At 51.4% G+C, this 27202-nt stretch overlaps 8 protein-coding genes across 8 annotated transcripts; 5 read left to right on the top strand and 3 right to left on the bottom strand.

Annotated features, from left to right (window-relative positions):
• Positions 1-23: 23 nt before the first annotated feature.
• Positions 24-1524, bottom strand: M436DRAFT_40095 (cytochrome P450 monooxygenase-like protein; the record flags this gene model as incomplete). The annotated part of the gene is made up of 3 exons (XM_013574674.1): positions 24-282; positions 336-943; positions 997-1524. Coding segments are annotated over 3 exons (1395 nt in total), but the record flags the coding sequence as incomplete, so codon positions are not given.
• A 2095-nt stretch (positions 1525-3619) lies between these two features.
• Positions 3620-4498, bottom strand: M436DRAFT_12350 (nucleotide-diphospho-sugar transferase; the record flags this gene model as incomplete). The annotated part of the gene is made up of 1 exon (XM_013574470.1): positions 3620-4498. A coding segment is annotated over one exon (879 nt), but the record flags the coding sequence as incomplete, so codon positions are not given.
• Positions 4499-6079: 1581 nt separating this feature from the next.
• On the top strand, positions 6080-7045 carry M436DRAFT_61334 (putative oxidoreductase; the record flags this gene model as incomplete). The annotated part of the gene is made up of 1 exon (XM_013574847.1): positions 6080-7045. The coding sequence occupies one exon, from the start codon at positions 6080-6082 to the stop codon at positions 7043-7045; it is 966 nt and encodes a 321-aa protein (XP_013430301.1).
• A 1515-nt stretch (positions 7046-8560) lies between these two features.
• M436DRAFT_40664 (mannan endo-1,6-alpha-mannosidase) lies at positions 8561-10121 on the top strand (the record flags this gene model as incomplete). The annotated part of the gene is made up of 4 exons (XM_013574764.1): positions 8561-8651; positions 8706-8959; positions 9026-9478; positions 9528-10121. The coding sequence occupies 4 exons, from the start codon at positions 8561-8563 to the stop codon at positions 10119-10121; spliced, it is 1392 nt and encodes a 463-aa protein (XP_013430218.1).
• A 289-nt stretch (positions 10122-10410) lies between these two features.
• M436DRAFT_40449 (ribosomal protein L15) lies at positions 10411-11374 on the top strand (the record flags this gene model as incomplete). The annotated part of the gene is made up of 2 exons (XM_013574723.1): positions 10411-10739; positions 10804-11374. The coding sequence occupies 2 exons, from the start codon at positions 10411-10413 to the stop codon at positions 11372-11374; spliced, it is 900 nt and encodes a 299-aa protein (XP_013430177.1).
• A 7127-nt stretch (positions 11375-18501) lies between these two features.
• On the top strand, positions 18502-20372 carry M436DRAFT_61337 (uncharacterized protein; the record flags this gene model as incomplete). The annotated part of the gene is made up of 2 exons (XM_013574848.1): positions 18502-19005; positions 19059-20372. The coding sequence occupies 2 exons, from the start codon at positions 18502-18504 to the stop codon at positions 20370-20372; spliced, it is 1818 nt and encodes a 605-aa protein (XP_013430302.1).
• Positions 20373-21713: 1341 nt separating this feature from the next.
• On the bottom strand, positions 21714-24110 carry M436DRAFT_40445 (uncharacterized protein; the record flags this gene model as incomplete). The annotated part of the gene is made up of 4 exons (XM_013574722.1): positions 21714-22263; positions 22325-22961; positions 23020-23863; positions 23940-24110. 4 exons carry the CDS (start codon positions 24108-24110, stop codon positions 21714-21716), a joined length of 2202 nt encoding a protein of 733 aa, XP_013430176.1.
• Positions 24111-24623: 513 nt separating this feature from the next.
• On the top strand, positions 24624-26648 carry M436DRAFT_61339 (GTP-binding protein 1; the record flags this gene model as incomplete). Its single annotated transcript, XM_013574849.1, has 3 exons — positions 24624-24686; positions 24752-25507; positions 25554-26648. The coding sequence occupies 3 exons, from the start codon at positions 24624-24626 to the stop codon at positions 26646-26648; spliced, it is 1914 nt and encodes a 637-aa protein (XP_013430303.1).
• Between the last annotated feature and the right edge of the window lie 554 nt (positions 26649-27202).

Below are 27202 nucleotides of genomic sequence, written 5' to 3' on the forward strand. Positions count from 1 at the left end.
CTCGACTCCATCTAACCTCGACATCACTGCAATGTAACCTCACACTTGTGTCCTTTGGGCACAATCACAAAGTAATTCTCCAAATCCATACAATCAGCCGCCATACTCGGAGCAATACGCATACCCTTACACTCTCGGAAGAGGAAAGCAGTAGCATATCTCAACTCCATCCAAGCAAGATTGATGCCGAGACAGCTGTAGGCACCGGCTCCAAAAGCACAGAATGTACTTTTGGCTGCAGCGCTCTGGTGTTTGCCCTCGAACCAGCGGGTGGGGTCGAAGCTAGAATGAATGTCAGTGATTCCGGTACCAAGAACGCGTGCTACTGCACTTACACATTGGCGTTTGGCCAAAGATTTTCGTCTCTGTGCATGGTGTATGCTTGCGTGCTGACTGTTGTGCCTGGAGGAACGAAATATCCATCGAGTGTGGCGCCACCTTCGGGCACTACTCGAGGTAGACTGCCTGGTACAGCACAGTACAAACGCAGAGTCTCGTTGATGACTGCATTCAGTAGAGGCAGCTGTTCGAGATCGGCATCAGTGAAAGTGTCTCCCAACTGGGCGACTTCCTCTTCCAGAGATACACGCAGTTGAGGTCGGGATACGACTGCCCAGGAGAGGAAAGTCATGGTGTTGGCAGTCGTTCCCGAACCTGCGAAAATCAGTGATGTCGATTCTGTCTTGACGTCCATGTCATCGACGTGTGCTTCGCCCTTCTCGGCTTCCGCCATGATGGTGGCCATGAGGTTGGAGTCGTGGCCACCTTTGCGAGCGTTCTCGACGGCCTTGGTACCGTAGCCTAGAATGTATGCGCTTGAGTTGAAGGCCTCCTTGAGTGGCTTGAACGGTATGCGACTTCCGATGGCACGGAGCCATGGCATCTCGGCACCAATCCCGTTGCCAATAAGAGCTGCCTCGAGTACTCGAATATACTCGGTTTTCTAAGAACCTCGGTCAGAAAGGTACTAGTGCTTTGAACGAGTTACTGGTATACCTTGCCAAGTTCGAGCATACCAAACGACTCGCCGAAGCCAAGTATACCGACGATATCAGTAGCCATGAACGTCCACCACTTGAGCAGATCTGCAACGCCAGTCTGAGCATCGACCTTGATCTTCTCCACCGCAAGCAGAGTCTTCTCACAGACGGTAGGTTCCCAATGTTCTCTGAGATATGTCTTGCTGAAGCCGCGAGCAAAGAGCTTCCTACGCTGGCCATGTTCACGGGGGATACGCATGGTAAAGACGCTCAGCCGGGGGAAGTTGGTCAGCTTCTCGTACCATATGTCCTTGGTGAACTTGGAAGAGACGGCATGGATTTGCTTGAAAGCTGTGGGGTCTGCTACAGCAACTTCTGTTGGCGAGATGCGCACTATTGGCCCATACTTTTTGTGTAGGTCATCGATGTAGAAGATGCGGCGGCCTCCGGTGACAGCGAACTTAAGTTGCAGGTTGGTATAGCGGCTGATCCATGGACCCGGCACATTCTTGAGTGGCGATGTGAGCGAATGATACACAATCTGTCAGTAGAAAGTTAGTAGAGAGACTTTTATAGTGTATCTCAATCGTATACGCACCTGGATAACCCAGAGTAGTACTGCGAAACAGATTCCGAGCAATACAAGAGATCCTGATAGAGCAAGCATCTTGGAACAACTTGTGAAGATCGGATGCAGCTCGGTTGGCAAGAGCAGCACGGGGCTACTTATGATGCACCTCCACTCACCATATCATCCACTCACTTAACTTCCAGCCATGCGTACTTCATTGTCTTCATTGAATACATCCTTGCAAGCATGAAACCAAGAGTCCGCATGTGCATTATCGCCTTGTGCATATTGAAGTTAATCCTTCCAGCAAGTAGTATTGTGGTAGTACCAGATGGTGCGGCACGCGACCTCAGCTTGCAGAGAAGAGCAGAGGCCATTGAGGAGTTCACGATACGAGGAGCGTTCCTTACAAGGGTTCGTATCCAGCATCCTATTCTAGCACGCAAGTATCAATGTACAGACCGAGACAAGAAGTGATTAGCAAAAGGCGTCCTGAGGAAATGGTATACCCTTCGGACAGTGGGGATTTGCGAGACGGTAGGATGCATCAACAGCGGACGATCTAGGGAAGACGAGAGATACAGGATAAGGCAGCCTTGGGTCCAGATATGGATGGCATCTGGTTGGTAACCATGTCACTGGACCTGAAGCTTTCAACCAAGCAATTGATGTGCAACCTTGTTGCGGAGGTCTGAGTGGTGAAAATGTCCCGCAGCGCAGACCATCAGCTAGGCAGGGTCTTGATGTATGACCGGGGTCTGCTCGAGAGTTGTATGGGCATCTACGGCCGAGCGCGTTCGACTGATGTCGCCTGTAGTCGTACGTATGAGCACATCTTATCGTCGTGTACTACCGGGCATAAGACAGTGGGGTGGATGATCATGGCGCTCCTAAGATGTACACTGTACAGTACTGAGTAAGCCATTGATGCTGCAGTTTACTGCAAGTCCCAGGATGCGTGGTTGCGGTTTCTCGGTCGGTCTCGGTTCGACTTGCCGTTGACAGCCAGACCATGGCCCATGCCTCTTCTTCAAATGCAGTCCTCTGAACGACAACACAACCTCGTCTGCGATTGTTCATTTGCTCGGCTCTCCGCAATGAGATCTTCTTCTGCGCTGCCTTAGTCGAGTACGAGTGCGACTCTGTTCGATGGATGAGTTCTCATGACGAGGAAAGAGTATCTGCGACTTGATCATTATTCGCGTGCATGATGCTGCAAAGCCAATCCATCGTTCCTGCCATCTAGCATAAACAGAGTTGTAACGGAAGGCATGGTTTTCATCAGCTCAATCTCATGAATGCTGATACATCCTTAGCCTTCACCCATTACTCACCTGCATCAACGACCTAGCATCACCAGTAATTCTACTGATATATTACCTATCCATTGATACCAAGCACTTTCCAACATGCCCGGACCCAAGCCCATCTCACCGCAGGGCGTCCTTGGGCTCTTGTAAGGCGATATATACTCGTCTGACAGATTGCATCTCACTCACCACCACATGCAGCCGTCAGCATTCCGATATTCTCTCTTTCTTTGCCGTTACCGGAGGCCTTCTCTGGGTACTCAGATCCCGATCCATGGTCCGCAAACCCATGGAACAGAAACAGGAGAAGACGGAAAATGCAATCAAGCGCGAAAACAGCTCAATTTTTGGACGAAGCGTGGAAGAAAGGGAATCGCGCACACGGTGAAAGCTTTGTCAAAGACGTGGGCTAAAGCATTACCCTGACAACACCTCAACACTCCTAGAGTTCGGCATGACTTGGAAGAAAGTATTATGAATATGAGCGTTATGTTCGTGCGAATAAAGTGGCTGCGAAGCAAGCCTTGAAACAGCCAGTGTGGCCTGATGATGTAGAAATATGCCATGCTTTGACCCGCGGCTCCTAGTCCAGTGTAGCCATCAACGCCTTTGGTTTCCTGCAAACGCTCCAAACCAGGATATTGTGCAGAAAGGAAGATCCCCAACCCGAAAACGCCTCATTCCAAATCCCTAAGACATGCTGACGCTTATGACTCTTGTTTTAAGCCGTGCTTTTGGTAGTCCTTGGTGAGCATTTGGTCTCTGGCCTCGTAGTGGCCTTCCATTCTCCAGCGCCAGCTCTCCATATAAGGCTTGAGATCTTCAACCTCGGGCGACCACCACTTCTCGTGCAGACTTTTAACTCCACCAAGAAGGTCGTCGACCTTAGGGTAGTGGATATTCCACTCATTGCCGAGCTTAGTCCAGGGCATGTTTCCATCCTGGCGGTGGGCGTAGTTCAGCAAGTTTTGCTCGGGGAACTGAGGGTCGAAGCGGCCGTTCAGCTTGAGGAGCGACATGTAGTAGTCGAACATTTCGCGCGAAGGCTTGAAAACGAAGAAGCCAGCGTTGAGGTAGCCGACGTTGGGATAGTCGTTGTGTTCTACGGTGGGAGGGTAACCGTGGTCGCGATTCATCTCGGGTACACCAGCAAAGTTGTACTCGAGAGGCATGACTCCCTCATCGGACAATGTGGCAGCAGGCTGGGTCAGAGTGCCACGAGTCTCGACGGCCTCGTCAGCGAAGATGGCGTCCAAAGGCTCGACCAGGACAGTATCGCCGTCGAGGAAGCAGATGCGCTCAAACTGGTCCAGCTCCCACAGACGCAGCTTGGTCATGACGTCCTGCCACGTGCTGGTCTCGGTCTTGACCCAATCGGCCTTGATAAAGTCTGCGACAACCACGACCGCTCCGTCCTTACGCAATCTCTGTCTCTTTTGTTCCGACACATTCTCAGTGACCAGAACAACGAAGGGAATCGACTTGTCGCGAGATGAAGTCTCGGGCGCATGCAACAGCTGGTATGCGAGAATGCGCGTAGCGATAAAATAGTGGTCGTTCTCCCAGTTCTCGTCCTGATCGGCATTTCCGGCGAGGAAAGTTGCAAAAGCGTATTTTGCCTTTACATTGTCGAGGTCGGTAGGATGCCAGTTGTCGGACGAGAGTACCGGAGGCAGAACGTCTTTGGCTGTGTCTGTGATGGACTGGATGACGGCATCGCGGTGTTCGTCGTACGTGCGGGGCAGAGGGGTGAAGAAGATGGACAAGAAAATGACAATCGTGACGAGCGGAATCCAGAAAGTCTTTGTGTTGCGAAACGTCGGTCTACGGCGGAACTGGGGAAGCGGCGAAGGGGGAGGGAGAAGATGTTCTTGGGCCATGACGACTGTGTCCGGTATACCGGGCGAGAGCGAGCAGTTGGTAGACAGTGGGTAGGCGAGAGTGATTTCACCGCCGCAGCAGGCTACTCGAGCGAGCGTGGTTTGAACGAGTGTCGGGTCGGAAAACGAGTGACGAGTCGACGATGCGAGGGAACCAAGAGATTATTATTGTCCGAAGGAAGGAAATTGACCAACGGCTGGAAAAAGGGACCAGCCAAATTATGACATAGCGGCCAACCAACATGGGAACGTTGGTTCGCCTTGGATGTCTCAATCCTCGATACGAACCACAGCCTCTCAATCTTGGATGCTTATTGCTCAAGGCAGAGTGGCGCTCGTAGCCTCTGCCGATAAGGATGCCAGGAGTTACCTGCCAAGGTAGATACGAGCTACACAAGACCACCTCCTTGCTGACTGCAACCCCCTTCAGCGTTTCCCAGCTGAAGTCTGCACAACGCCGCTGGTCACAAAGTCCCTACAAGTGGGAGGGAGGGTGTGCATCCTCGATCCTCTCAAAGCGCCTGTGCACTGCTCTATGATGATCGCGCAACACCTATCAAACAGATTGCGATAAGCGCTGGCTTCACGAACACGTTCTCGAGTCTCCATGAAAACAAAATCGTTTTCTGTCATATCGATGTCGAGTCGAAAGCTATCAGCCTGTCACGTCTGGTCTGTCGCTTGACATGTGCGCCTCGCATGTTGTTGGCACTCTGGAAGGATCTTGAATTTATTTCTGTCCTGCTCTTGGCGACGCCGTCAAAGCTAATGCTATTTTGACTCTGTACCCTCTCACCAGAGTCCAAAGCGTTGGGCATCTCATCGAGGCTGTGAAGTTGCAAGTCTTCAGCTGAGTGAAATATTCGTGTTTTCTCATGTCCGGGCAGATACGAGGAAGACAGTTGAATCCTGATGCATCAGAAATGATACCACAAACAGCTACCAGCACTGCATGGTGCCAAGTCGGTGGCAGGAAATGTCGCCATATGACTTCACAATCCTCGCTTCCACATCCGGCTGCTCCTTTCCAATGACTGACACGGGACCACTGCAGCTTGAGGCCAGATAACTCCCTGCGGCTGCCTTCTTTGTAAGCTTGGGGGACTTGATTACAAATGAACTCGTCGAAGGAGTCGCAGAAGAGCGGTCTCCAAGATGATGACTATACGTGCTAACATGGAGCGGGGAGACTGTGTCTCCGCTTCTACTGTGAGGAGAACGCTCGAAACACACTTTCCAGAGATCGCCAGTTCGGCTTGAAAGTACAAAAGGTGCGGGGCGACCGCTTCACCTGAGACTAACAGAACCACAGCAGCATACCTTTGAAAATTTATCACAATGTCCGGATCAGGAATCAAGACCGTATTTGGCGGAGGCAGCGTCGGCTTTGGCGTCTTCAAGACTGCAGAGGAGTGCCAGGATGTCTTCAAGATTCTCAAGGAACACGGTGTCGAGACTATCGACACCGCTCAACTCTACGGCGACTCTGAGAAGATCCTCGGAGAAGCAAAGGCCGGTGACCAGTTTATCATCGACACAAAGACTCCTGGTGGTTTCGGATCACAGGCCCACACCAAGGACGAAATCATCAAGAACGGCCACGAAAGCTCGAAGAAGCTTGGAGCTCTCGATGTCTTCTATATCCACGCACCATCCAAGAGTGAACCCAATGGCGACGTCCTCTCGGCAGTGAACGAGCTCTACAAAGCTGGCATCTTCAAGAGACTCGGCCTTTCCAACTTTTTAGCTAGTGACGTCCAGGCTGTTTACGAATACTGCGAGAAGAACGACTTTGTGAAACCCTCGGTCTATCAAGGCAACTATTCACCAGTAGCTCGTCGCCAGGACACCGAACTCCTGCCCACCCTCCGCAAGCTTGGCATCTCTTTCTACGCCTACAGTCCATTGGCCGGCGGCTTCCTCACCAAAACAAAGCAAGATGTCCTCGATGGCAAGGGCAGATTCTCCAAGGAAGGAATTGGCGCTCTCTACAGCGGCATGTACGCCAAACCCGAGCTCCTAGAATCTCTCACAGAATGGGAGAAGATCGCCCGCGACGCAGATATCTCGCGTGCTGAGTTGGCATACCGCTGGGTCAAGTACAACTCTGCTTTGAAGGCCGAGCATGGCGATGGAATCATTGTTGGCACAAGCAGCCTCAAGCAGTTGAAACAGACGCTGGAGGGTCTTGATCGTGGACCGTTGCCTGCTCAGGTTGTTGAGAAGATTGATGCTCTGTGGGAAACCATCAAACATGTTGCACCGCTCGACAACTATGCTGATGGTGTTGGAAAGACCAAGTAGGCAGATAGAGCTTAGCGGGTGCTCATGATTAATATCACGTTTATACCATATTATCAGAAGCCAACACCAGTGAAGCTCATGGTCGTAATAATCTCTCATGGCCGAAGCGCAGTACAAACATCGCCTGACCGCAGACCAAGATCAATCACGTCTGGACACGTAGCTGTACTTGAGTTCTTGCAACGATCCAGATGGCCGAGTGAACGACTTCGATGTGTGTTGATAGTCTCTGTCTTACCTCGAAACTGAGATTCTCATGTCTTGCTTGTAAGTCGTCACAAGAGATAGGTGATTATCTAAATTTATACTGGCTTTCACACATACCAGGACATCATCACCGCATCGGATACATTGTCCACATATACAGCATTGCATCTTTGCTCTCTTTCATATGAATCTTGTAAGGGTACATAGTCAGCAGCGGGTGATTACGCTTCATTCGTTGGCTTAGCCGATGATGAAGACGAAAATCCCTGGCCATTTCCGACTCTCGGATTTTGACGCAATGCAACAAGTCGATACTCGCAGTAGTCAAATCTAGCACCAACGCAACTTACAGACAAAAAAATGATATATACATAAACAAGTTTTCGCTATGATATCGCAAGTCAAAGGTAACCATTTCTTAGTGGTGGACACACCCTGTCTCTGTTTCGCCAAGGCCATCATCGGGTAGAAAATATCTGTACTGGAGGCGGCCCGCCACTCGCTAGCCACTGATTAGTCGATGTAGCCCTCAGACATGATGAGCTAGGGCTATCCGTTCCGTGTCTTGCTGCGAAGATTCGATGGTGATGCACTGGAACAAGATCAAGCAAGAATATTTGCACATAAGCATGCTAAGGATTGCTTAGCGATGATGGGATCGGCGTTTTCAACGGGCGAGAGGTTGTCATGTTTATTTTTGTCCAGGAACAACCTCTTTGAGGATTGTTGCAATCGGTTGCGTCCTGAAGTGCAGGAGCGACTCTCAGCTGGTCGATGGCTGGTTTGTCGAAGTGCAAGTAGAAATCTAAGGGTCGGACCGACAGGAAAGAAGCAGAAGCAGGATGTATCAGCGCGCAGAGGGCTGGCAAGACACGGGACGCCAGCGCTTGCGTGTTATCGAAAATCAGGATCAACAAGGAATCCACACCCCTCCGGTCTCGACACCAATGAGAAATGTGGCATGGCTTGGAGTCACGGTACACGGCGACTTTGATCACCGTCTGCGCGCTCAACACAGGCAGATGAAAAAGCGGGCCCCCGGAGTAGTGCTGAACAATACGATATTCATCAAAGGGCTGGCTCTGTTTCAACTTTGAGTGATACTCGCGCACTTCGTCATCACAACACCTTGATCTCGTTCGCTCGCTGTCACGAATCTCGAAGGCTGGTCTTACTGAACCGCCAGTCCGACGCCACCACTTTTCGCGTTTCGCTCGATTTTTCCGTGACACTACTCTCGCTTTTGGTTCCTCTCGTTGTTCACACCGTTGCCCTTTCCAAACACTTGCATTGTCGCGAACCACAGAGATGAAACCGATATCTTCGTCATGGCTTGTCAACGCGTTGTGTTTGACAGCACAGTTTGGGTCGGCACTACAACTCGATGTCAGTAGTCCGGGTAAGATTGTAGCAGTACCTTGACACAAGGTCACCAAAGGCTGATGCCATACAGACTCGATCAGGTCAACGGCTAGCGTGGTCGCATATGACTTGATGTCGTACTATACCGGCAATCGCACAGGAGATGTTCCAGGAAATCTACCAGCCCCGTACTACTGGTGGGAAGCGGGCGCCATGTTTGGCGAGATGATCGAATACTGGTACTACACTGGTGACACGACATACAACGACGAAGTCAAGGCCGCTCTGCTGCACCAAGTTGGAGACGACAAGGACTATATGCCCAGAAATCAGTCAAAGTCATTAGTATGCATTCTCAAAGAGCAGTGCTACACCACTTTGTCACAGGATGGCTGATACGATAATGAACAGGGTAACGATGATCAAGTCTTCTGGGCATTCAGTGCCATGTCGGCGGCCGAACTGAAATTCGAGGACCCTGGAGCCGGTCAGCCATCGTGGCTCGCACTTGCACAGGCTGTATTCAACGAGCAAGCATCAAGATGGGACGCAGGAACCTGTGGCGGAGGACTGCGCTGGCAGATCTTTACCTTCAATGCTGGATACGACTACAAGAACGCCGTCTCAAACGGTGGCTTCTTCCAGTTGGCTGCACGCCTGGCCCGTTACACGCAAAACGAAACATACGTCGACTGGGCAGACAAGATGTGGGAGTGGTACGCCGGAACACCTCTACTTGAGATCGACACATGGCAGGTCAACGACGGATCCAGTACGCAGAAGAATTGCTCGGATGCCAGTCAGCTGCAGTGGACATACAACTATGGTGTTTTCATCGCCGGAAACGCATATCTCTACAATTACGTGAGTCGTCCCGCACGATATGCAAGATGCCATACTAACATGATATCAGACTGGTGACGCAAAGTACATGGATCGCATCGATGGTCTTCTTAACGCCACACTAGCACGGTTCTTCCCTCAGAATATGGGAGGAGTCATGGTTGAGGTTACGTGTGAGCCCCTGGGCAATTGCAACAACGACCAGCCGGCGTTCAAGGCGTTCCTCACTCGATGGCTTGCAGTGACAGCACAACTGGTTCCAGAGCTGTACGAGCGCATCTTCACGTACTTGCGCAAGTCGGCTGCCGGAGCGGCAGGACAGTGTTCAGGAGGCGAACTTGGGAGGCATTGCGGCCGTGAGTGGAACACGACGACGTGGGATGGCAGATCAGGAGTGGGCGAACAAATGTCTGCTCTCGCAGTCATTCAAGCCATGATGATGGATACGACGGATCTAGCTGCGCCTGTGGGAGCAACAACTGGAGGAACAAGTCAAGGAAACCCAAGTGCAGGCACAGGGACCAGTGGTACGACGGGTAGCAATGGTATGCCGGCGGTGAATCGAGACAAGATCACAACTGGTGACAAGGCTGGAGCTGGCATACTGACAGCAATAGCACTGCTACTCACGATAGTCACTGGAGGAAGTTTGGTTCTTGAATAAGTGTTGTTGCTGGATAGCATGGCGTAGATGGTCAAGAAACGACCAGGAATTGGATAGACATACGACTGGCTCCAGGATGGAATGCACAGCACAGATGATGAAAACGACATGACTTCCTCTTTCTAAACTTGTATCTGTGTGTATGAATGGTAGTTGACAAAATTGAGTTCATGATGGTGTCTGGATAGAGCTGACACGTGATTGGTCAATAGCGTGGGCGGCGTCGCTGGAGTCGAGGATTATTCGAACGAGCCTCGATTGTTCGACATATCACACACACAACCACAAGATGCCGCCACGACTCAATTTCCTCTCACGGGCATCGCTATGCCGGCCCACAGCACCTCACGCAAGCGTCGCCTCGCTGCTGCAACCATTCCTGCGCAGCGCCCAACAGCCCGCCCAACAGAGAAACGCCTCGATTCTTTCATCGCTCTCGGACAACTCGGGCGCCTACAACAAGAAGATCAGAAGAGGAAGAGGTCCTTCGTCCGGCAAGGGCAAGACATCAGGACGCGGCCACAAGGGTCAGAAGGCTCATGGAAAGGTCCCGCGCAACTTCAATGGTGGTCAAACGCCTGAGGAGGTCGTGCATGGTGTCAGAGGTTTCGAGAACCAGTGCGTTTTGCTTCTCTGTTGCTGTGACCATATGAACTACATGGCTGATACGTGCTGTTCTCAGACACTCGATCGAAATGACACCGCTGAATGTCAACCGACTCCAAGCCTGGATCGACGCAGGCCGTCTGAATCCAAACGAACCCATCACACTCAAGGAACTCGAAAGCTCACGCTGCGTCCACGGCATCAAAGACGGCATCAAGCTACTCGCCCGCGGCTCCGACAAACTCACCACTCCTGTCGAAATCGTCGTCTCCCGCGCCAGTGCCTCGGCCATTGCTGCCGTCGAGGCCGCCGGCGGAAAGCTCATCACTCGCTACTACACCAAACCCTCCATCAGGCGCGTTCTCAAGGGTGACACCGATCCAATCTATAGCATCCAAAGCGCTGCCCCTCCCACACCCCGCCCGGACTTCAAGTACAGGCTTCCCGACCCGGCCAGCAGAAAGGACATTGAGTACTACAGAGACCCTGCGCACAGAGGTTACTTGAGCCATTTGTTGCAGGAGGGCCAGGGTCCTAGTTTGTTCTTCAAGACTCCTGGCCAAGGCCGTGTCGGCGACCACAACAAGAAGGCTGCGGCAAAGGGCGGTGCCAAGGGTGCCTCCAAGGGCGAGAACAGGGTTTGGTGATTTGTGTAATACAGTTACAAAACGAGGGATGCCAATTGCTTCCCGTGTATCAAATACATTTTCTTCTTCATCTTTACGTTTCCTGGGGAAGGTGTCGTGTTTGCTTGAAAAGCAAGATGGCTTTTGAGTAGGTGGAACGACAAGAGATTCTGCAGTGACAGCCTCCTGTGCAGATACTCTGATGCTTACACATATTTCTTTCTGTCCATGTTTCCTTCTGTCTGTACAACTTGATGAACTGCGTGTCACCGTAACCATGTTGTATGGGTCAGCGAAAGTAGAAAATCAAGGATCAACAGAAATCAAGAACTCTTCCCTGTACATGAACGAAAAACACAAGGTTAACATGCAAGTAAACCCCCTTGTCACTTTGCTTGATGTTTTTTTCCCCGTCCCTATTTTACTTCTGCAACAAAGTCAAGGGAAACACGCTACAAAGTCTGAAGTCACAGCCGGATTTGGTGCGTTAGACTTGCAGACTTTGCTTGTTTTTTGGAGCTTTGGTGACAATAAACACCCTATTTGCCGTTTGACCCTTGGGTTTTTTTTACAGACGTGATAGATGCGTGTGCAATCTTCTCGGACGGCTGTAAATCACGTCCCGAGGAGCAACGAGAGCCCATCGGTCGCTTACAGCACAAACGAACAAGTTTGCGCTGAGAGAAATATGCGCTTGAGTGCATTGATTGGCATGCAGAGACAGCAGCTGAACGGGAATAAGATGGCTGGCTGGCTGGCTGCGCTGACTGCAGGCCCGAGGTCTTGGACCCAACAAGTTTTTTTTTTCTTATGCTCGTGTACGCAGTAGGGGTGCGGTTTTGGATGAATTGTAGAGAGAAGGCAAAGAAAAGGATACCTGCAGGAAAAGCGACCTGACCTACATTTCTACATGCTTACGCACACACCGCTCAGAAGTGACTCCGAAGGGTTGGGAAGGACTAGATACGGAAGAGACCAGAAGAGCCTGCAGTAGCCTTGCTTGCTAACTTGCTTGCCGCTGACCATCTTTGACCTTTTCGCCTGCTTTTCACGGCTGGTGTCTTTCTAGTCGTATGTGTGTCAGTGTGACCACTGCAGACAAGAACCTCATCAAATCAGTAGTGTGGCATGAGCTAGAGGTGGATTTACTCTAGGATGTCGGTTGGGGTGCGTCAATGGACGTGGCTCACTTGCGTCAAAACGAGTCGGGGCTCATCTGACTTGCAATATAGGACAAGAATGCCGCCGCGTAAGGTAGAGTAGGGTTTAGTTATTGTGCAAAAAAGAGGATTCAGAGGCGGTTTGATGATGTGTTCTCTTGCGCCTGCCTCTGTTGGAGAGAGAGATCAAAAATCCATCTACAGGGAGGGCATCACGAGACTTGTTCATGCACAGATGTTGGAATCTAGACGACAGCGGGTTGTTATCGAATCGTCGTTTTCTCCACCCTTTTGTGGAATGCATGCTTTCAAAGCTGCAGTTCGTCCTCGGCAGCAAATGATCGATTTTTCTTTCCGCTGAGCTGGTGATTGCGTCTGCCTTGTGGATGACGTGTGTGCGTGTACAATCTTGGAACACTATGCGTCACCTGCGTGTGCCTTGTCGTTCCATCTGTTGCTGCACATCTCCACTCTGCAAAGCCCGCATATCGAACCATTTCATGAAAGGAAAGGGAAAAAAAACCACCCGTTGTTCGTTTGCCGAAGAGCAAAGAAACGCCATCTCGCTTGTTTTAGCTTTCCAAGATCTTTGAACAGTCGATCCTTTTCTTTAAGTGCATACTTTTTGTCAACGTGAATGGGAACGCCCGTCTTTCTTTTCAGCCCTCACCAGAATTCTAACGGAACGATTATTTTTGCTTGTTTCTAGGAGCAGGAATCCGAGGATCGCTTTCGAGAGACGATGTGGTCATCCGCTTGCAGGGCTCGAGAAGTAACTTTAACGCCTCACTCGTGATACTTGGTGCTTTGGTGCCAAATGCCAAAATGACACTTTCCAGAAATGCGAACCAACTTTCCACAGCTTGCGGCTGTTGATCATACAAGGATTGGCGAACCGAGGATGTGTGGTATGTAAAAGGACAGCGAAGCCACGATTCGCAGACATCTGAGTTGTGGCGGGCGCATGATGCGTCCATTCGGTTCGTTGGTTTTCTTTTCTTTGATACAGGATAAATCTCCTAAGGCATATCGCATATCGCAGCCATCAGACCCAGTCAGCCGGGTTGCGGGAAGGCGAAAGGCATGTTTCGCAGAGTTTCTATTGAGCATGGGTGACGGACGAGCCTTGGGAGGCTCGGTCACGGAGCTATGCTGCCTACCGGACCCCGGTTGCTCGCATGTCCGCTGGAAGCACTGAAAAAGAGCCCCTTCCATAACAGCCGCCTGCCTTGTGTTGTTGATGGTATTTTGACTTTTGACCGCTACAAGCAAGGGGGCTCTTACCTTGCGCGCCGGCGTCCGCCGCCTGGAGCTGGCCTGCTGTTGGAATCAGACTGATGAGACATGCGCGAGGGTTTGAGATTTGAAAGCAAACAGAGTTAACTGCTCCACAGGCATGCCGTGGAGAGGAAATGTGGCTGGGCCTGTTCGTTGATCTTGCGGTGATGCCGGCGGGTCGGCCGACCGCTTTCGGGTCTGCCACCTGAAGGTGCAAGCAGAGTCAAAGGTCCGTTGTGGCATAACTTCTAATTCGGATGCCTGAGTCCTTGACCTTTCTCCTTTCGTATTCGATTTTGTGTTTCTCACCGAGATCCGATGATCAATATTTCAATTACCTGGCTCAGCTGGCTGCGCTGGCTTCTCGTACGAGCCGCTTTTTCACGCTAAACGGAAATCCCAAAAGTCGTTTTCGTAAATCCTCTTATTCGCAAACACTTGTCAGCTGTGGACCACGCGTGCAAAGATGATCATTTATTGGCATATCATCGCGGGATCCACACCTTTAGGTACGAACAAACGATGTCAAAGTTTTTTTTGCTTGTCGGTTTCTGTGCCTCCACTATCGCGGCACGCAAGGGTAAACAACGATAGGCAAAGGTGGAGAGAGCAATAAAAATAATAAAAATATGCAGGAATGGAGCATGTCGTGTCGTGTCGCTGATTACTAGTCCACATGATCTCGGACTGAAGGAGAAAGGATAAGCGGCGGGTAGCTAAAACGCAGGCGAAGACAGCAGAGAAAAAAGGCCTAGACAAGAGTACGAACTCCCCATGCTCTCTTGAAAAGAATGCACTAGCGAAGAGCGAACGAGAAACGGGCAGCGACAAGCGTTGATTGGGTTTGTGTGTATGGACGACTCGCGTCCGTCACTCGGGATGTGATGGAGGTGGATGAAGCAAGATTTCAGGATTCTTTGGTGAGTGACTGTTTTGCCTTTTGGGCTCCTTGTCTGGTGCGCTCCACCAACGACTTCTCCGTCGAACCCGTCCCGCTGCGCTCGCCCGTGCGGTGTCTCTGCTTCCCTTCAGATGAGTCGTAAGGAGTCGTTCAGCGGGAAGGATGTTGGATGGTCAAACACAGGAGACCGGCGGTTATGCGAGCAGAGTAAGAAAAGATTGTCATCACGAGGCTGCAAGCAAAACAGAAGATCGAGAATCGATTCGTCCACGGTCCGCATCTTTTGCTCCGTAACGGCTGCACTTTTGAAGCACCAGCTGTTCGCTCCTCTTTTGATGACGAATTAGATGATGTAGATACCTCCTTGTTGCCGCATCTGATCTGACTTTTCCACACCCTAACCACAGTACGAAACTAGGAGGTCGCATCATGCATACAACGAGAATAGCTAGAAGCACAGGCTGTCACTCTGAAGCACCTTCTCACCCAACGTCCAACCCACATCCGGGAAAAGCATGTACGGTAGGTCATCAAACGACTCGCCAAGATGATGATGCGAACGCGTTTCGCGAAATGGCGTCTCGTCCCGATTCAATCAAACTTACTCATTTGGAATAGCGCCCCTGACCCCACACATGAGTCCACCACGATGCCCACCCAAGGCTGAGTGAGACCTGTGCTTTTCGCTAGCCCTCGGATATACGGTCTCGGGGCTCGCTCATAATCATTGCTCATGAATCGCAATATCAAAGTCCTCGTTACTCGACACCAGGCATGGGGACGCGAAACGGGCGGCATGGTCCATGGTTGTTGTTATCATCTTGTTTTTGATGATGTGGTCCCGCTCCGCCTGCGTGGCTTATTCGCAGACAAGGACAATCGTGTCAGCTGCTGTCTCGGACATTCCACCGAGTGGGTACTGGACAAGCATGTTGTAACAACCGTACCCTGTACTGCTGATGGTTACTGTGCAAATACACTACCTGCAACGACTCCCGGTGCACCATCCATCGCTCAAACATGCAACTCAAGGTCGGGCAGCGGTGACGATCCAGCAACATGGTCGGACATGCCTTTGATTAGTCTAGCCACCATCATGGCTGATGTGGCCACCAGTTGTGACTCGCAAACAAGTGGCAACGGCTTTCTGATGTTAGAGCATGCTGATCATGGTATTGAAGTCCCAAAGGCGGTCACGCAAGGCGCCTAAAGTTTTTCGACATGCCGCGCGTGTGTGCGATGCTTGAAAGAGACCGATAGCCAAGGGTGCATTCTAGCGACGTGATGCAGTCCTTGCAAGGGCCAAGCGACCGTTCAACAATTCTCAGGCCAGCTGATGGATGCTAAGACATGATAATGCGACGCCCTCGGGATGGAACACGGTCAACGATAAATGGTTTTTGACTCGTCACCGCTTAATAGGCTTCGTGTATCGCGTTTGAGCAGCATGCTTGGTAAGGCAGATGAGCATTGAGGTAAAGGTGTGGTTCCGGGAGATGAATCCAGATTCCTCGCTTGCTTGGGTAAGGCAATGATTAGCATGACCAAGCCCTGGCGTGTGGTACAGCCAACGAACGGTTTTAAGAAAAGTAGAATTGTAATAGTCGCCGTGCTGTGCCCATCAGACATCTGCACCAAGCGTGACAAGACAAAGATAGCGTTCGCTTGCTGGAAGCACTGTGCACCAGGTAAAGAAAGCCAATCGAGGCGACCGCGACGAGCGACGGCTCACGGCAGTCACGGATGGACAAGCAAGAGCTGTAAATCAACCATGCTACGGGGTGCCACTCCCTCGGCTTTAGGAGACGGATTCCAGAACAAGATGATGTTGCTGCTTACTCGAGACCTTCCTTTTTTTCAAATTAGACATGGTGGGTCGTGATTAAAAGAAAGGGCGGAAGTTTAACGCCGACGGCAATAGTCATTTAGGGGAGGAACGCCCGTAGTGTCATCGGCATGATACCTATTAAATCGTCAAGGCATGAGGTGCATAACACGCTGGCCGGGCAAGTCGGATATCGTATCGCTTGTCAGTCGCCCAGGCTGCGTGTGGGTCAATTGTATGCAATACGACGGAGCGCGGGGTGAATTGTGAGATACGGACTGGTCCGATTAAATTAGCTCGCCAGACGGCACAGCAGTTTGGGAGTCTTTGAGACTTGAGTATAATCTTGCTGGATGTTGCGCAGGTGGCACCAAGACCGTGTGAGACGGACGGAGCCAGCCAAGCGTCGTCTCTGGCCTGCGTCGCCAGTGCAGCTAACGCAACGATGGCTTGGGATCCGTGATTCTTTCCCTTGCAAGGTTTTTTTCTTCTGTCAGAGGAATTTTTTGATTGCTATTTGCCGGCCCTTTTGTGGCTGCCAAGGTTGGTGTGTCGGTTTAACGAATCAAAGGCAGTGCAAATGTGCCCTTGTCTTTGATCATGATAGGCAGAAGATGCTCGAGCCGCACAAGCCGCGGAGGTCATGCACACTCGTGTTCGAGCATATACGCCGCCGATTCCTGTATGGATCGGTCGGGCGAAGGATTGGAGGTGACTACTGATAAGTTGTTGCATACATGGTTTTATCCTTGAAGTTAATTTTGACGCGTGAGCGGCGGGACCTGGCACAGCCAATACTTGATCCAAATTATCGATGATGGGGGATGGATGCGTTCGTTACGTTGGGTTGCTTGGTCAGGCCGACATCCGTCGGGGCGCGTCGATTCGCTCGCAGCTCGCAACAGGCAGGAGACAAGCAGCAGCCACCGACACCAACTCCCGCAAGGAGCAGCGGCATGGAGCATGGAGCATGGGGCATGGGTGTGATGAATAACGGGAGGCATCGTATCACAATCATCTCTCGTGCTGCAAGAGCTTGCGAGGGATTCGTGTCGGTCGGGCCGGGCGCGGGCTGAGGGATGGATCATGGACTGTGACGGATAGCAGGATTACAGCGTGTGCAAATGACAAACTCTCTGCGCACGCAGGGGCTATGCTATCTATGCTGCTGGGTCGCTCGTGGCAGCGGGCGCGCGTGTGTGGACGAGACACAGCGATGATACAGTAGCCAGGTATAGGCGGCCTAATGCGGACTGCCCTGGAATGGGAGGGCACGCAGAGCTTCGCCGAGGGGCCCTTTTGGCCTTTGGCCCCGGCAGCTTTGGCTTGATGAAATGCTGGCCAATAATACAGTATCGGGCGAGCTAGCAGTGCTTGGACCGCAGTTGATGTCAACGTTTTGGCCTGACTGACCCTCTTTTTCCCTTTCGCATCTGCGCCTCTTTGCGGTCAAGGTCTTGGGTCCATGTCTGGAACCTACCGACCACTGATTCACACTTCACGCCGGGCAATCCTCACGAACGTTGTGGTTTGCCAGCGCCGCCGGGCTTTCCGCCATGATCATCGGAAGGCTCTTCGTTATTGCTGGCTGCCTGCGTGCATCCGTAATGTACCCTGTGCTGCTGGTGCTTGACGAGCTGGCCTCCACCAACTCCGCACTGTCATAGCCATCATGGAATAGCCTTTGCCTTGGTCTGACTTGTCGTCGTCGTCTTGCCAGATCTGCCGTCCGCTGTTGCTGTCATACCTTTTGCTCGCTCTACATACCTGACCTCTACTCACAACTCATCTCTCCATCAAGCTCCTTGCTTGACTGCCCACACCTCCCCCACCTGGATAGCACGAGCCTCGACTCTGCCTTGTTGTCAAGAACCTAACCCTGGGCGATGCAATAATTCTTTTGCCTTGACCTGATCTCGCTCCCGCTCTCGCCCTCTAACTGACACGAATCTGCTCATCTCCATCACGCCTTCCTGTCTACCTCATGCTGTCCATGTATCCGCCGCCAGGCATCTACTTCCGCAACCCTTTTGTCGACTCATCGACCTCGACATCTCAGTCCTTCAGCCACTCACATCACAAGCTCCCTCTCGACATTCAGTCTCCTGCTGGCTCGGCTCAGGTCACCTTCTCGTCGACGAAGCCTCTCACTCCACCACCGGATATGAACAGTGTTGCTGCCCATGTGCAGCCCCAGCACAGCAGCTACTATGGACAGACACCGTCTGCCGTCCCTATCAAGTACGAGCACCGCAAATACGACCAGCCTACCTACGACCAAAACCAGACCCAGAATCAAGTGCAACTGCCGAAGCCTGAAGTGAGCGCCGCAAGACCACCCAGTCCAGTCTACCAACCACACCCTGTGCACTTTATCGACCCTCCGAACTCGAAGCGGGACTCGCATATGAGCGCGATCGCACCCTCACTACAGATTCCACGATCAGTGAACAATAGCCAAGGAAGCATCGCTGAGCTGGCAGCACAGGTTAGCAATTATGTACTACTCGAGCATGTCAACCCGCCACTGACTGAGACCAGATCACATGCTTATTCTGGTTCGAGAGCTCGAGCACATTGGACCGGGCTGACGACCCTGCAACGACGTACAATGTGCAATCACTGGTACCCGAGGCAATCCCTACGACAGGCTTCCGCAAGTGGGTGACTACCATTCTCTCGACCACCCAAGTCACACAGAACGTCATCATCCTCGCCCTCCTGTTTGTTTACCGCCTCAAGACACTTAATCCGAGTGTCAAAGGAAAGCCTGGTAGCGAGTATCGTCTGCTCACGGTAGCACTCATGCTCGGTAACAAGTTTTTGGACGATAACACATACACAAACAAGACATGGGCCGAGGTTTCAGGCATCTCGGTCGCCGAAGTGCACATCATGGAAGTCGAGTTCTTGAGCAACATGAAATACGCTCTGTTCACATCGGCTGAAGAGTGGACTCAGTGGCAGAACAGGCTGGGCCGTTTTGCCAGCTTCTTCGACCGCGCCTCGAGACCCATGCCTCAACTACCACACACTCTCCCATCGCCGCCTGTCTCGAATCACGCCTCGCCTCCATACTACGGTGCTGGTCCCCCCGTCACTCAATCGTTCCCTCAGTACCCATCCTCCCTCGGCCCGCTCCCTGATCTGGCATCGCAAATTTCACGGAAGAGAAGCCTCGATAGCCACACCGAACCTCCGGCCAAGAGGATTGCTCCGGCTTATCCTCCCCCTACCCAAACCCTGTCACAATACGTTCCGAGACCCACTCTTCCAAGCCTGCCTCTTCCTCAGCCTTCACAGCATCTGCCACTACACTTGCCTCAGCTACCTCCTCTCAAGTACTCGCAACGCTCCGTGAACAACGTTACTCAGCCTCCTGCCTCGTGGACCGCAGCAACATCTATGCCGGCCGCCGTCTCGCACGCTTCCACGCCTCTCGCCATGGCTTCGGTTCCTCATTCTGTTGCCCAATCAAGACACCAGAGTCCCTTCCCCACTTCCGCCGCCGGCTCTCCCACCGACGGTCAGTATCAACCTGCAGGTCAGGCCCACATGTCTCAGTTGTCGCCGTCCTACTTCTTGGCCCAGCGTAATAGTCCTTACCGTCCAGTCCGCGGTGTCTCAACCCTGCTAGTCCCGCCTCCATCTCGCGCCATGCAACAGCCCCAGAATGTTCAGCGCGAGCAGATGCATTATCAGCCTCTTGGACGCCCTCAGGAGCGCCAACAAGGTCGTTTGCCCTATATCGAAAGTCAGTGGTTCGAAGGAGACCCTTCGTCTACCAATCAGTGGTATTCGCAAGCTCAGCAACAGCAGCATCTTCCTCCTACCTCCTTCTACAACAGGGCTTAGTTCGCACCTGGTGGTTGAATTCGAGGCTGGGTTGAAGCATCATTTCAATTCTTCTGTACCATATTCCTCGGGATGGCCAATTCATGGTCTCTCATACTCCTTTATTTCGTTGTTCTTCTGTTACGGCTCACGCATTGCATCGCATCTGCATCCATTCCCGGCGTTCTAATCCTTCCCTGTTTTCTTTCTTCTGTTTTTGTGTTTGGTTGATTCAAATGCCTATGTACAAGGGCTGTTCCACAGAAAGCGAGCGATCATCACAAACGGCGTTTTTCTCCTCCGTTATCTTTTTTCCAAGGGCACAATACCACTTTTCCTTGTTTCTCGCTGCTCGCCATCAGTGTATCGACTTTCCCCTCAGTCGTAGCTTCCTCTATTTTTCGGCATGCAAGATCCTGCTAGAGAGGACTTGCCATAGAATGATGAGACAAAAATCCACTTTTCAATCTGAACTCGGTTATTCTCCCAAGTTTCTATTTGTTTCTAGGTAATCCTCGGTTGTAATGTGACTGTTCCTTCCTCGTATGGAGAAAAAAAAACTTTCCAGAGAAACGACAGAATGGATACCAAAGAGATCCATTTTCCATCAATCTGAAGTTGATAAAAAAAATTATTTTGTTCTCATTATCTGCTTGTGATGACCGTCTGTGCTGTTTATTTCTTTCGTCTGTGCCTTCCTGAATTCTCTCCTTTGTATTTTTCTTCGACGGATGGATATTCGGTGGCTCGTGTTTTTTTTTTTTTCATCATGGTGCTCACGGTGATGGCATGATTGTCTGTTGGCTTTAGGCATGATGACTTGAACATCTGATGCTTTCTACTTGCCAGCCGAAGTGATACACACATCGGTCCATAATACACATCGGTCCATAGCAAACCTTTGCTTGCTTGTGTTTAAAAAGCATGGTTGGTCTAATGGTGTCGCGTGAAGCGTCTGCAGAAATCCTCATTGGTTAAAAGGTCCAATGTGCCAAAGCGGCCGCCACCATGGTCATTGGTACTCGAGGCTGATGCTTGATATCCCTCGAGTACCTTTAGTGCATGCAAGCCAGTTAAAAGGAGTCACAGAGGACGAATCAGAAGAGAACAACGATAAAGGACTTCAAGTATAAATGTTGATGGGACAACCCTGATCTCGATGCCTCTCTATTGCACTTTCAACATCGAGATGAGCTGCACAAAGAACGATTGAACTTGAGCTTGGGCCAGCATGAACAATACACAGAGCTAATTGATTACGATATTACAAAGTGGTATCTTGGAAATCTGATCAAGCATGTCCTTATCCCGACACGTGTCCCCCTATGCTATCATAACCTCATTACAAGCGCATAGGTTGCATCACATTACTTGAGCGCTATCATTCCAAGCACTCGACTCGAATCCAGTCAAAAAATGGCCGGGTCGCATGGAACTCAACAAGTTGTGGATCATTCCATCGTTCCTGATGCCGTCAATCCGTTGCCAGCTGCCGCGTAGCGACTCTTCAGGACCATTAGAGACATCTCGAATGCTGAGATCGTCAGTCTCTCGTTGATGTTGTTCCTGCCCCTGCCAGAGAAAGCAGCAACCCGGACTGAACTGGTCAGAGCTCTTGAATGGCCTTCTGACCAGTTCGTTGAGGTCGCGAGCCGTCTTGATCACATCCTGACCAAAGTCGAGTTGTCCGGTCGCTGTTGAATATAGTGTAGCATAGAAACGGCTCAAAGTCGAATGAAACTGACCAGCAGCTACATCCTTCTCGCCACAGACGCTCAGGAAGTCGAGGCAGCCAAGTGCAAGATGTAGCTCGTCCTCTAGCTTGCCTACCGATCGACCTCCCGTATGCTGCTCGTAGAGCATCTCCGCCACATGATGGAGTATTAGTACACAGCTAGAATAAGCTTGGAATCTGCTCGTTTGTCAGTACTGCTTCAAAAAGTAGTTCATATCTCGGCATTTCATAAACTCACATGCAGATCCAACATCTTTTAACGATGCCACCTTCAGCGTAAATGCGTCTAAATAATCTGGCAGATTCTCTAGCAGCAAAGTTTGCCTGGACTATCAAGTCGTTGACTACGGTTTCGTCTCCGACAAGCAAGTTGCTTTGCTCATGCATACTCTGGAGAACCCGTCGCAGAAGCATGATCTGCGCTCCGAAGTAGAGAAAGTTGACGTAGTAAATGGTCCTCCGTAGCTCGAAAGATATATCAGGGTTGTTGTCTAGTTCGGGTAGGCGCATCTCGGGCGGTAGATTTTTATGCCAGTATTGTAACTCGTGGGTGATGGTCTCGACCGTAAGGGCGCTCAGGTCTTTGAATTGCAGACTAAGCCGTAGCATGTCGAACTTTATGACGGCGATCTTGATCATTTCGGTCGTGACCTTCTCCTCGAGATTGACTTCGCCTCCTGTCTCTAAGTTCCTAAGGTCCATGCTGTCTTTTGGTAGCTTCAGTCCCGAGACGTAGCCGAGCGTCGAGGACAACCAGGTTTCGAGAAATATCAGAACTCTCCATACTTTTCGTCGTTCCATCCACTGACTGCGCTCCATATTAGATGGACAAACCTGTGTGATTGGAGGACGTGATAGAAGACTCAGCCCCATTTCTGCAAAAGCCCTGTTAGGAGAAGCACAAGAACACGATCGAAGTTATTGTCAACTCACCCACGAACGTCATAGCAACCTTTTGCTTGTTCATGATATTGAACATACCAAGCATGACACAGACCTTTGCCGCTCGGGTGGTATCGACAGTGACGACATCTTCCAAGAGATGCTTCGCGACACCGTACAAGTTCTGTTCAGTTCCTTCTGGAAGGGATTCCTTGATGTATTGAGAACCGAGAGCTGCTACGGCACAGAGTTCGCAAGCAGCCAAGCGCAGTGCTTGCTTATCAGCCTGACCTGCTAGGATGTGAAATTGTGCCTCAGTGTGGCCGCGTGAAAAGACATGGAACAGCTTGCCGGACTCATTGTAGAAAGCATCGATACATCTGTGAAGAGCATCGGTACTTGGCAGAGGTCGGTCAAAGTCAGAAAATGGTTGGTAGGGCGTCTCGACCAAAGAAGTATCGTCGTCCAGGGTGAAGGAGGGAAGAGATTTATGATTAGTGTTTGTACTCCGAGAACGTGAAGTATGCGGCGTCTGGGCTGTGTCGGAATTGGAGGGAGGCGATGGGCCGGATGAGATGGACGAGGTAGAATTTCGGTGATGTAGCGAGTGAGTAGGGCCATCAGACCCGGGCAAAATCAGGGTAGAAAGCAAGTGATCAGCAGCAGCAAGACCATCATCCGAAGTGCGGAGATGACGGAGCATGTCCTGGGCTTGAGAGGCAGAGGCGGAGCGCAGAGCGTCGATGAACTTTTGCATGCGATCCGACTCTGTTACAAGAGAAGCGTTTTTCCTCTTGAGGGCAGTGAAGCGAGTCTCGCCGGGATTTACAGGATATTCGCAAGAGTCAATACCCTTTGAGATGCAGCGTTGACAGCTCGGGCGCATGCCGTCGCACTGTCCAAATTCAGCATCAACGTGTTTGGCTGCGGGCATATGGCATTCTGCAAACAGCATATGGCAATGAGAATACCTTCAATTTTCTCAAGCGACATTCGCGGCAAGCGGCGTTGATGGTGCCACGCCGTGATCTGGTCGACTTGAGAGGGTGATTGCTTTGCAGAGGCTGCAGACCAGAGACATCGGGCACCCTCGAAGGCTGGGGCGCCAGTGGTCGAGCGATGGCGAGCACTGGCGGCGACATGACTTGCAATGGAGCAATCTGAAGAAGTAGACGGAGGAATAAGAGGGTGTCGAAAGGGGACGGAAAGAGAGACGGAAGGGGCTCCGAACGAAGGACGATTTGAGAGCGGCGGGGCGGCCGCCGTCTGGAACAACGCCACTTCAGGATTCACGCCATGCCCGTCGGACCTTGTCCTCGTCGTTCCGGCGCAGCAAAGAACAAGCAAGCAGAAGGAGCCACCGATAACGTGCTGCTGCAGCAGGCTTGGAAGCAAAAACGGACATGTTGGCGAGCCCGGTGTCCAGTTGCAGCGGCACGGCACGGCGACGCTTTGCTCCGTTTTGGGGACACCACGACACGGTCAGGGTCGCGGTGAGATGTTGTTGACGCATGGCCATCTATGACTCGATGTACTCCGACAATGTGGGGGAAGTCGAAGCTCCAACCACCTTGATATTCCTTGTCTTTCTTTTGCAATGCACAGCGAGAATATATACAATCACCTCAGCTTGGTCTAGTTTCTGATTAGACACAATGGCGACGCGAAACGACCGCTACAACAAACTGTCCCCGCAGGAGCGCCGCGCTGGCGAATCGGTATGCGCCTCGCCACCTTGATGCTCTGCCACCCAACCAACAGCTCTGATTTGTCATGGATACAGGCCCTCAGCGACTTTGCAGACTACGTTCAGAAACAGCAAGCCAAGCGCCGCCATCCTCAGGACCAAGACTCTACCTATGGCACCCAGTCCGTCGTTGCAACCGAAGAGCACGCCGAGCTCGACATTCTCGACTCTCTCAACCTCACCGACGAGCCCGTCAGCCCGGCCTTGAAACACCTCTTCCTTGACAAGTCCGATGACGCCGACGAGAGTGTGAGCCTCTTGACCGGCTTTGTCAATGGCCGCCTCGAGGAGGGTCATGGAGAGGCCCTGTTCGACCTCGGCTTGGAAGACAATGGAGACTCTATGAACTTTGACAAGAATGACTGGGACTTTGCCCTGGCCAGACTCCACTCGGTCACCGAATCGCTAGGCGCCGACTATCGCATACTCATGACCAAGAATGTCGGTGGCGACGACGACGTTGATGTCAGTCCCAAGGAGAAGGCATGCAGCGGAAAGTTGATGATCAGGCGGCGGCCCAACTCGGTCGATAATGTCATCGAGACGCGAATAGCCGTCGTCGGCAACGTCGATGCTGGAAAGAGCACCATGTTGGGTGTGCTGGTCAAGGGCGGCCTCGACGATGGTCGTGGAAAGGCCCGTGTCAATTTGTTCCGCCACAAGCACGAGATTGAGAGTGGACGAACGAGCTCGGTGGGTATGGAGATCATGGGCTTTGACAGCAAGGGTGAGGTCGTCATGGCCCAGACTGCTGGTCGCAAGCTCTCGTGGGAGGAGATTGGCAATAGATCAGTATGTGAATCCGATCAATCCGCCTACTCTGCTAACAAGTTTCCAGGCCAAAGTCATCGGCTTCACCGATCTGGCTGGTCACGAACGCTACCTCCGCACCACCGTCTTCGGCATGCTCAGCAGTGAGCCCAACTACTGTCTGCTCATGGTCGCCGCCAACAATGGTCTTATCGGCATGAGCAAAGAGCATTTGGGCATCGCACTAGCCCTTAACGTCCCAGTCATGGTGTGCATAACCAAAATCGACATCTGCCCGCCGCACATTCTTCAGCAGACCATTACCCAGTTGACCAAGATTCTCAAGTCACCTGGTGCCAGGAAAATCCCCATCTTCATCAAGAACAAGGAGGAATGCATAAACACCGCCACTCAGTTCATCAGCCAGCGTATCTGCCCAGTATTCCAGGTCTCCAACGTAACTGGCCACTCTCTCGATCTCGTTCGCACCTTCCTCAACATCATCCCACACCACGGCCACTATGACGCCGAGGCTCCCTTCGAATTCCACATCAACGACACCTTCTCAGTACCATTTGTTGGTACCGTAGTATCTGGAGTCGTCAAATCCGGTGTCGTGCACGCTGGAGACACCGTATTAGTCGGTCCCGATGGACTCGGCAACTTCACAACGACGAGCATCAGAAGCATCGAAAGAAAACGAATAGGTGTCCCCGCCTGCAGCGCAGGTCAAAGTGCCAGTTTTGCCCTGAAAAAGGTCCGCAGAAAGGACGTGCGAAAAGGCATGGTGTGTCTGCTCAAAAACGACGACCAGCCACCCAAGGTCCACCGCGAGTTTGTCGCCGAAGTCCTCATTCTCAGTCACGCAACCACCATCAAGACGAAATACCAGGCTATGCTGCACGTCGGCCCCATCTCTCAGACATGTGCCATCATCGACATTGATCGAGCATACATCAGGACTGGTGATCGTGCTACCGTCGCATTCCGCTTTGTGCAGCGTCCAGAGTTCCTCGCCGTGGGTGATCGGATATTGTTCAGAGAGGGCAGAACGAAAGGTCTCGGTATTGTCAAGGCCGTCGGATACGATCCTAGCAAACCGCTCAATCCTGATGCTGGCAAGCAGAAAGCTGTCGCGACCGATGCTGCAGATACTGCCGCTCCTGCTACTGCTGCAGCGTAATTTCTTGTTCATAAGTAGAATGGGGCTTTTGGGATCAAGGCTTCTAGGGGTTCAGGCGCCATCGATCGCTCGCAAAGGCGTAAGAGGTGTACTCTTCTTCTACTGTATTTATCAATGACTTGTTCCAGGTAAACTGTGAATACAGAAACAATAATTGATTGCCACAATCATCGATGCCACATGTACTCATTCTCCTTTGCCAAAGTGAAACCTCCAGAGCGACCTAGATATATGAGACCAAAGAAGGAACAGAGGAGAGCGCACATGAACTAGACAAGAAGATTGCCTAGTCTTGTTTACAAATCACAAATGGGGAAAGCAAAATCTACTCAAACATTTTCGTGCGAAAGCAAATATAAAATCAAAAATCAAAAGAGACTTTTGAAAATTTATGATTATTGATCTCCGAACGAAACCAGAAACGCCATCGACTCAAGCGTGTGTATTTAGAACAACCCATCCTGTCCAATTGCTAAGCCTTTCTCTCTCGCTTTTCTTTTTCCTTTTCCTTTCCAGCATCAGTGTTAGCATCAACAATCTCTTTCGTCTTTCCA

The sequence above is a fragment of the Aureobasidium namibiae genome (assembly GCF_000721765.1).
Source record: "Aureobasidium namibiae CBS 147.97 unplaced genomic scaffold scaffold_3, whole genome shotgun sequence".
Taxonomy (NCBI): domain Eukaryota; kingdom Fungi; phylum Ascomycota; class Dothideomycetes; order Dothideales; family Saccotheciaceae; genus Aureobasidium; species Aureobasidium namibiae.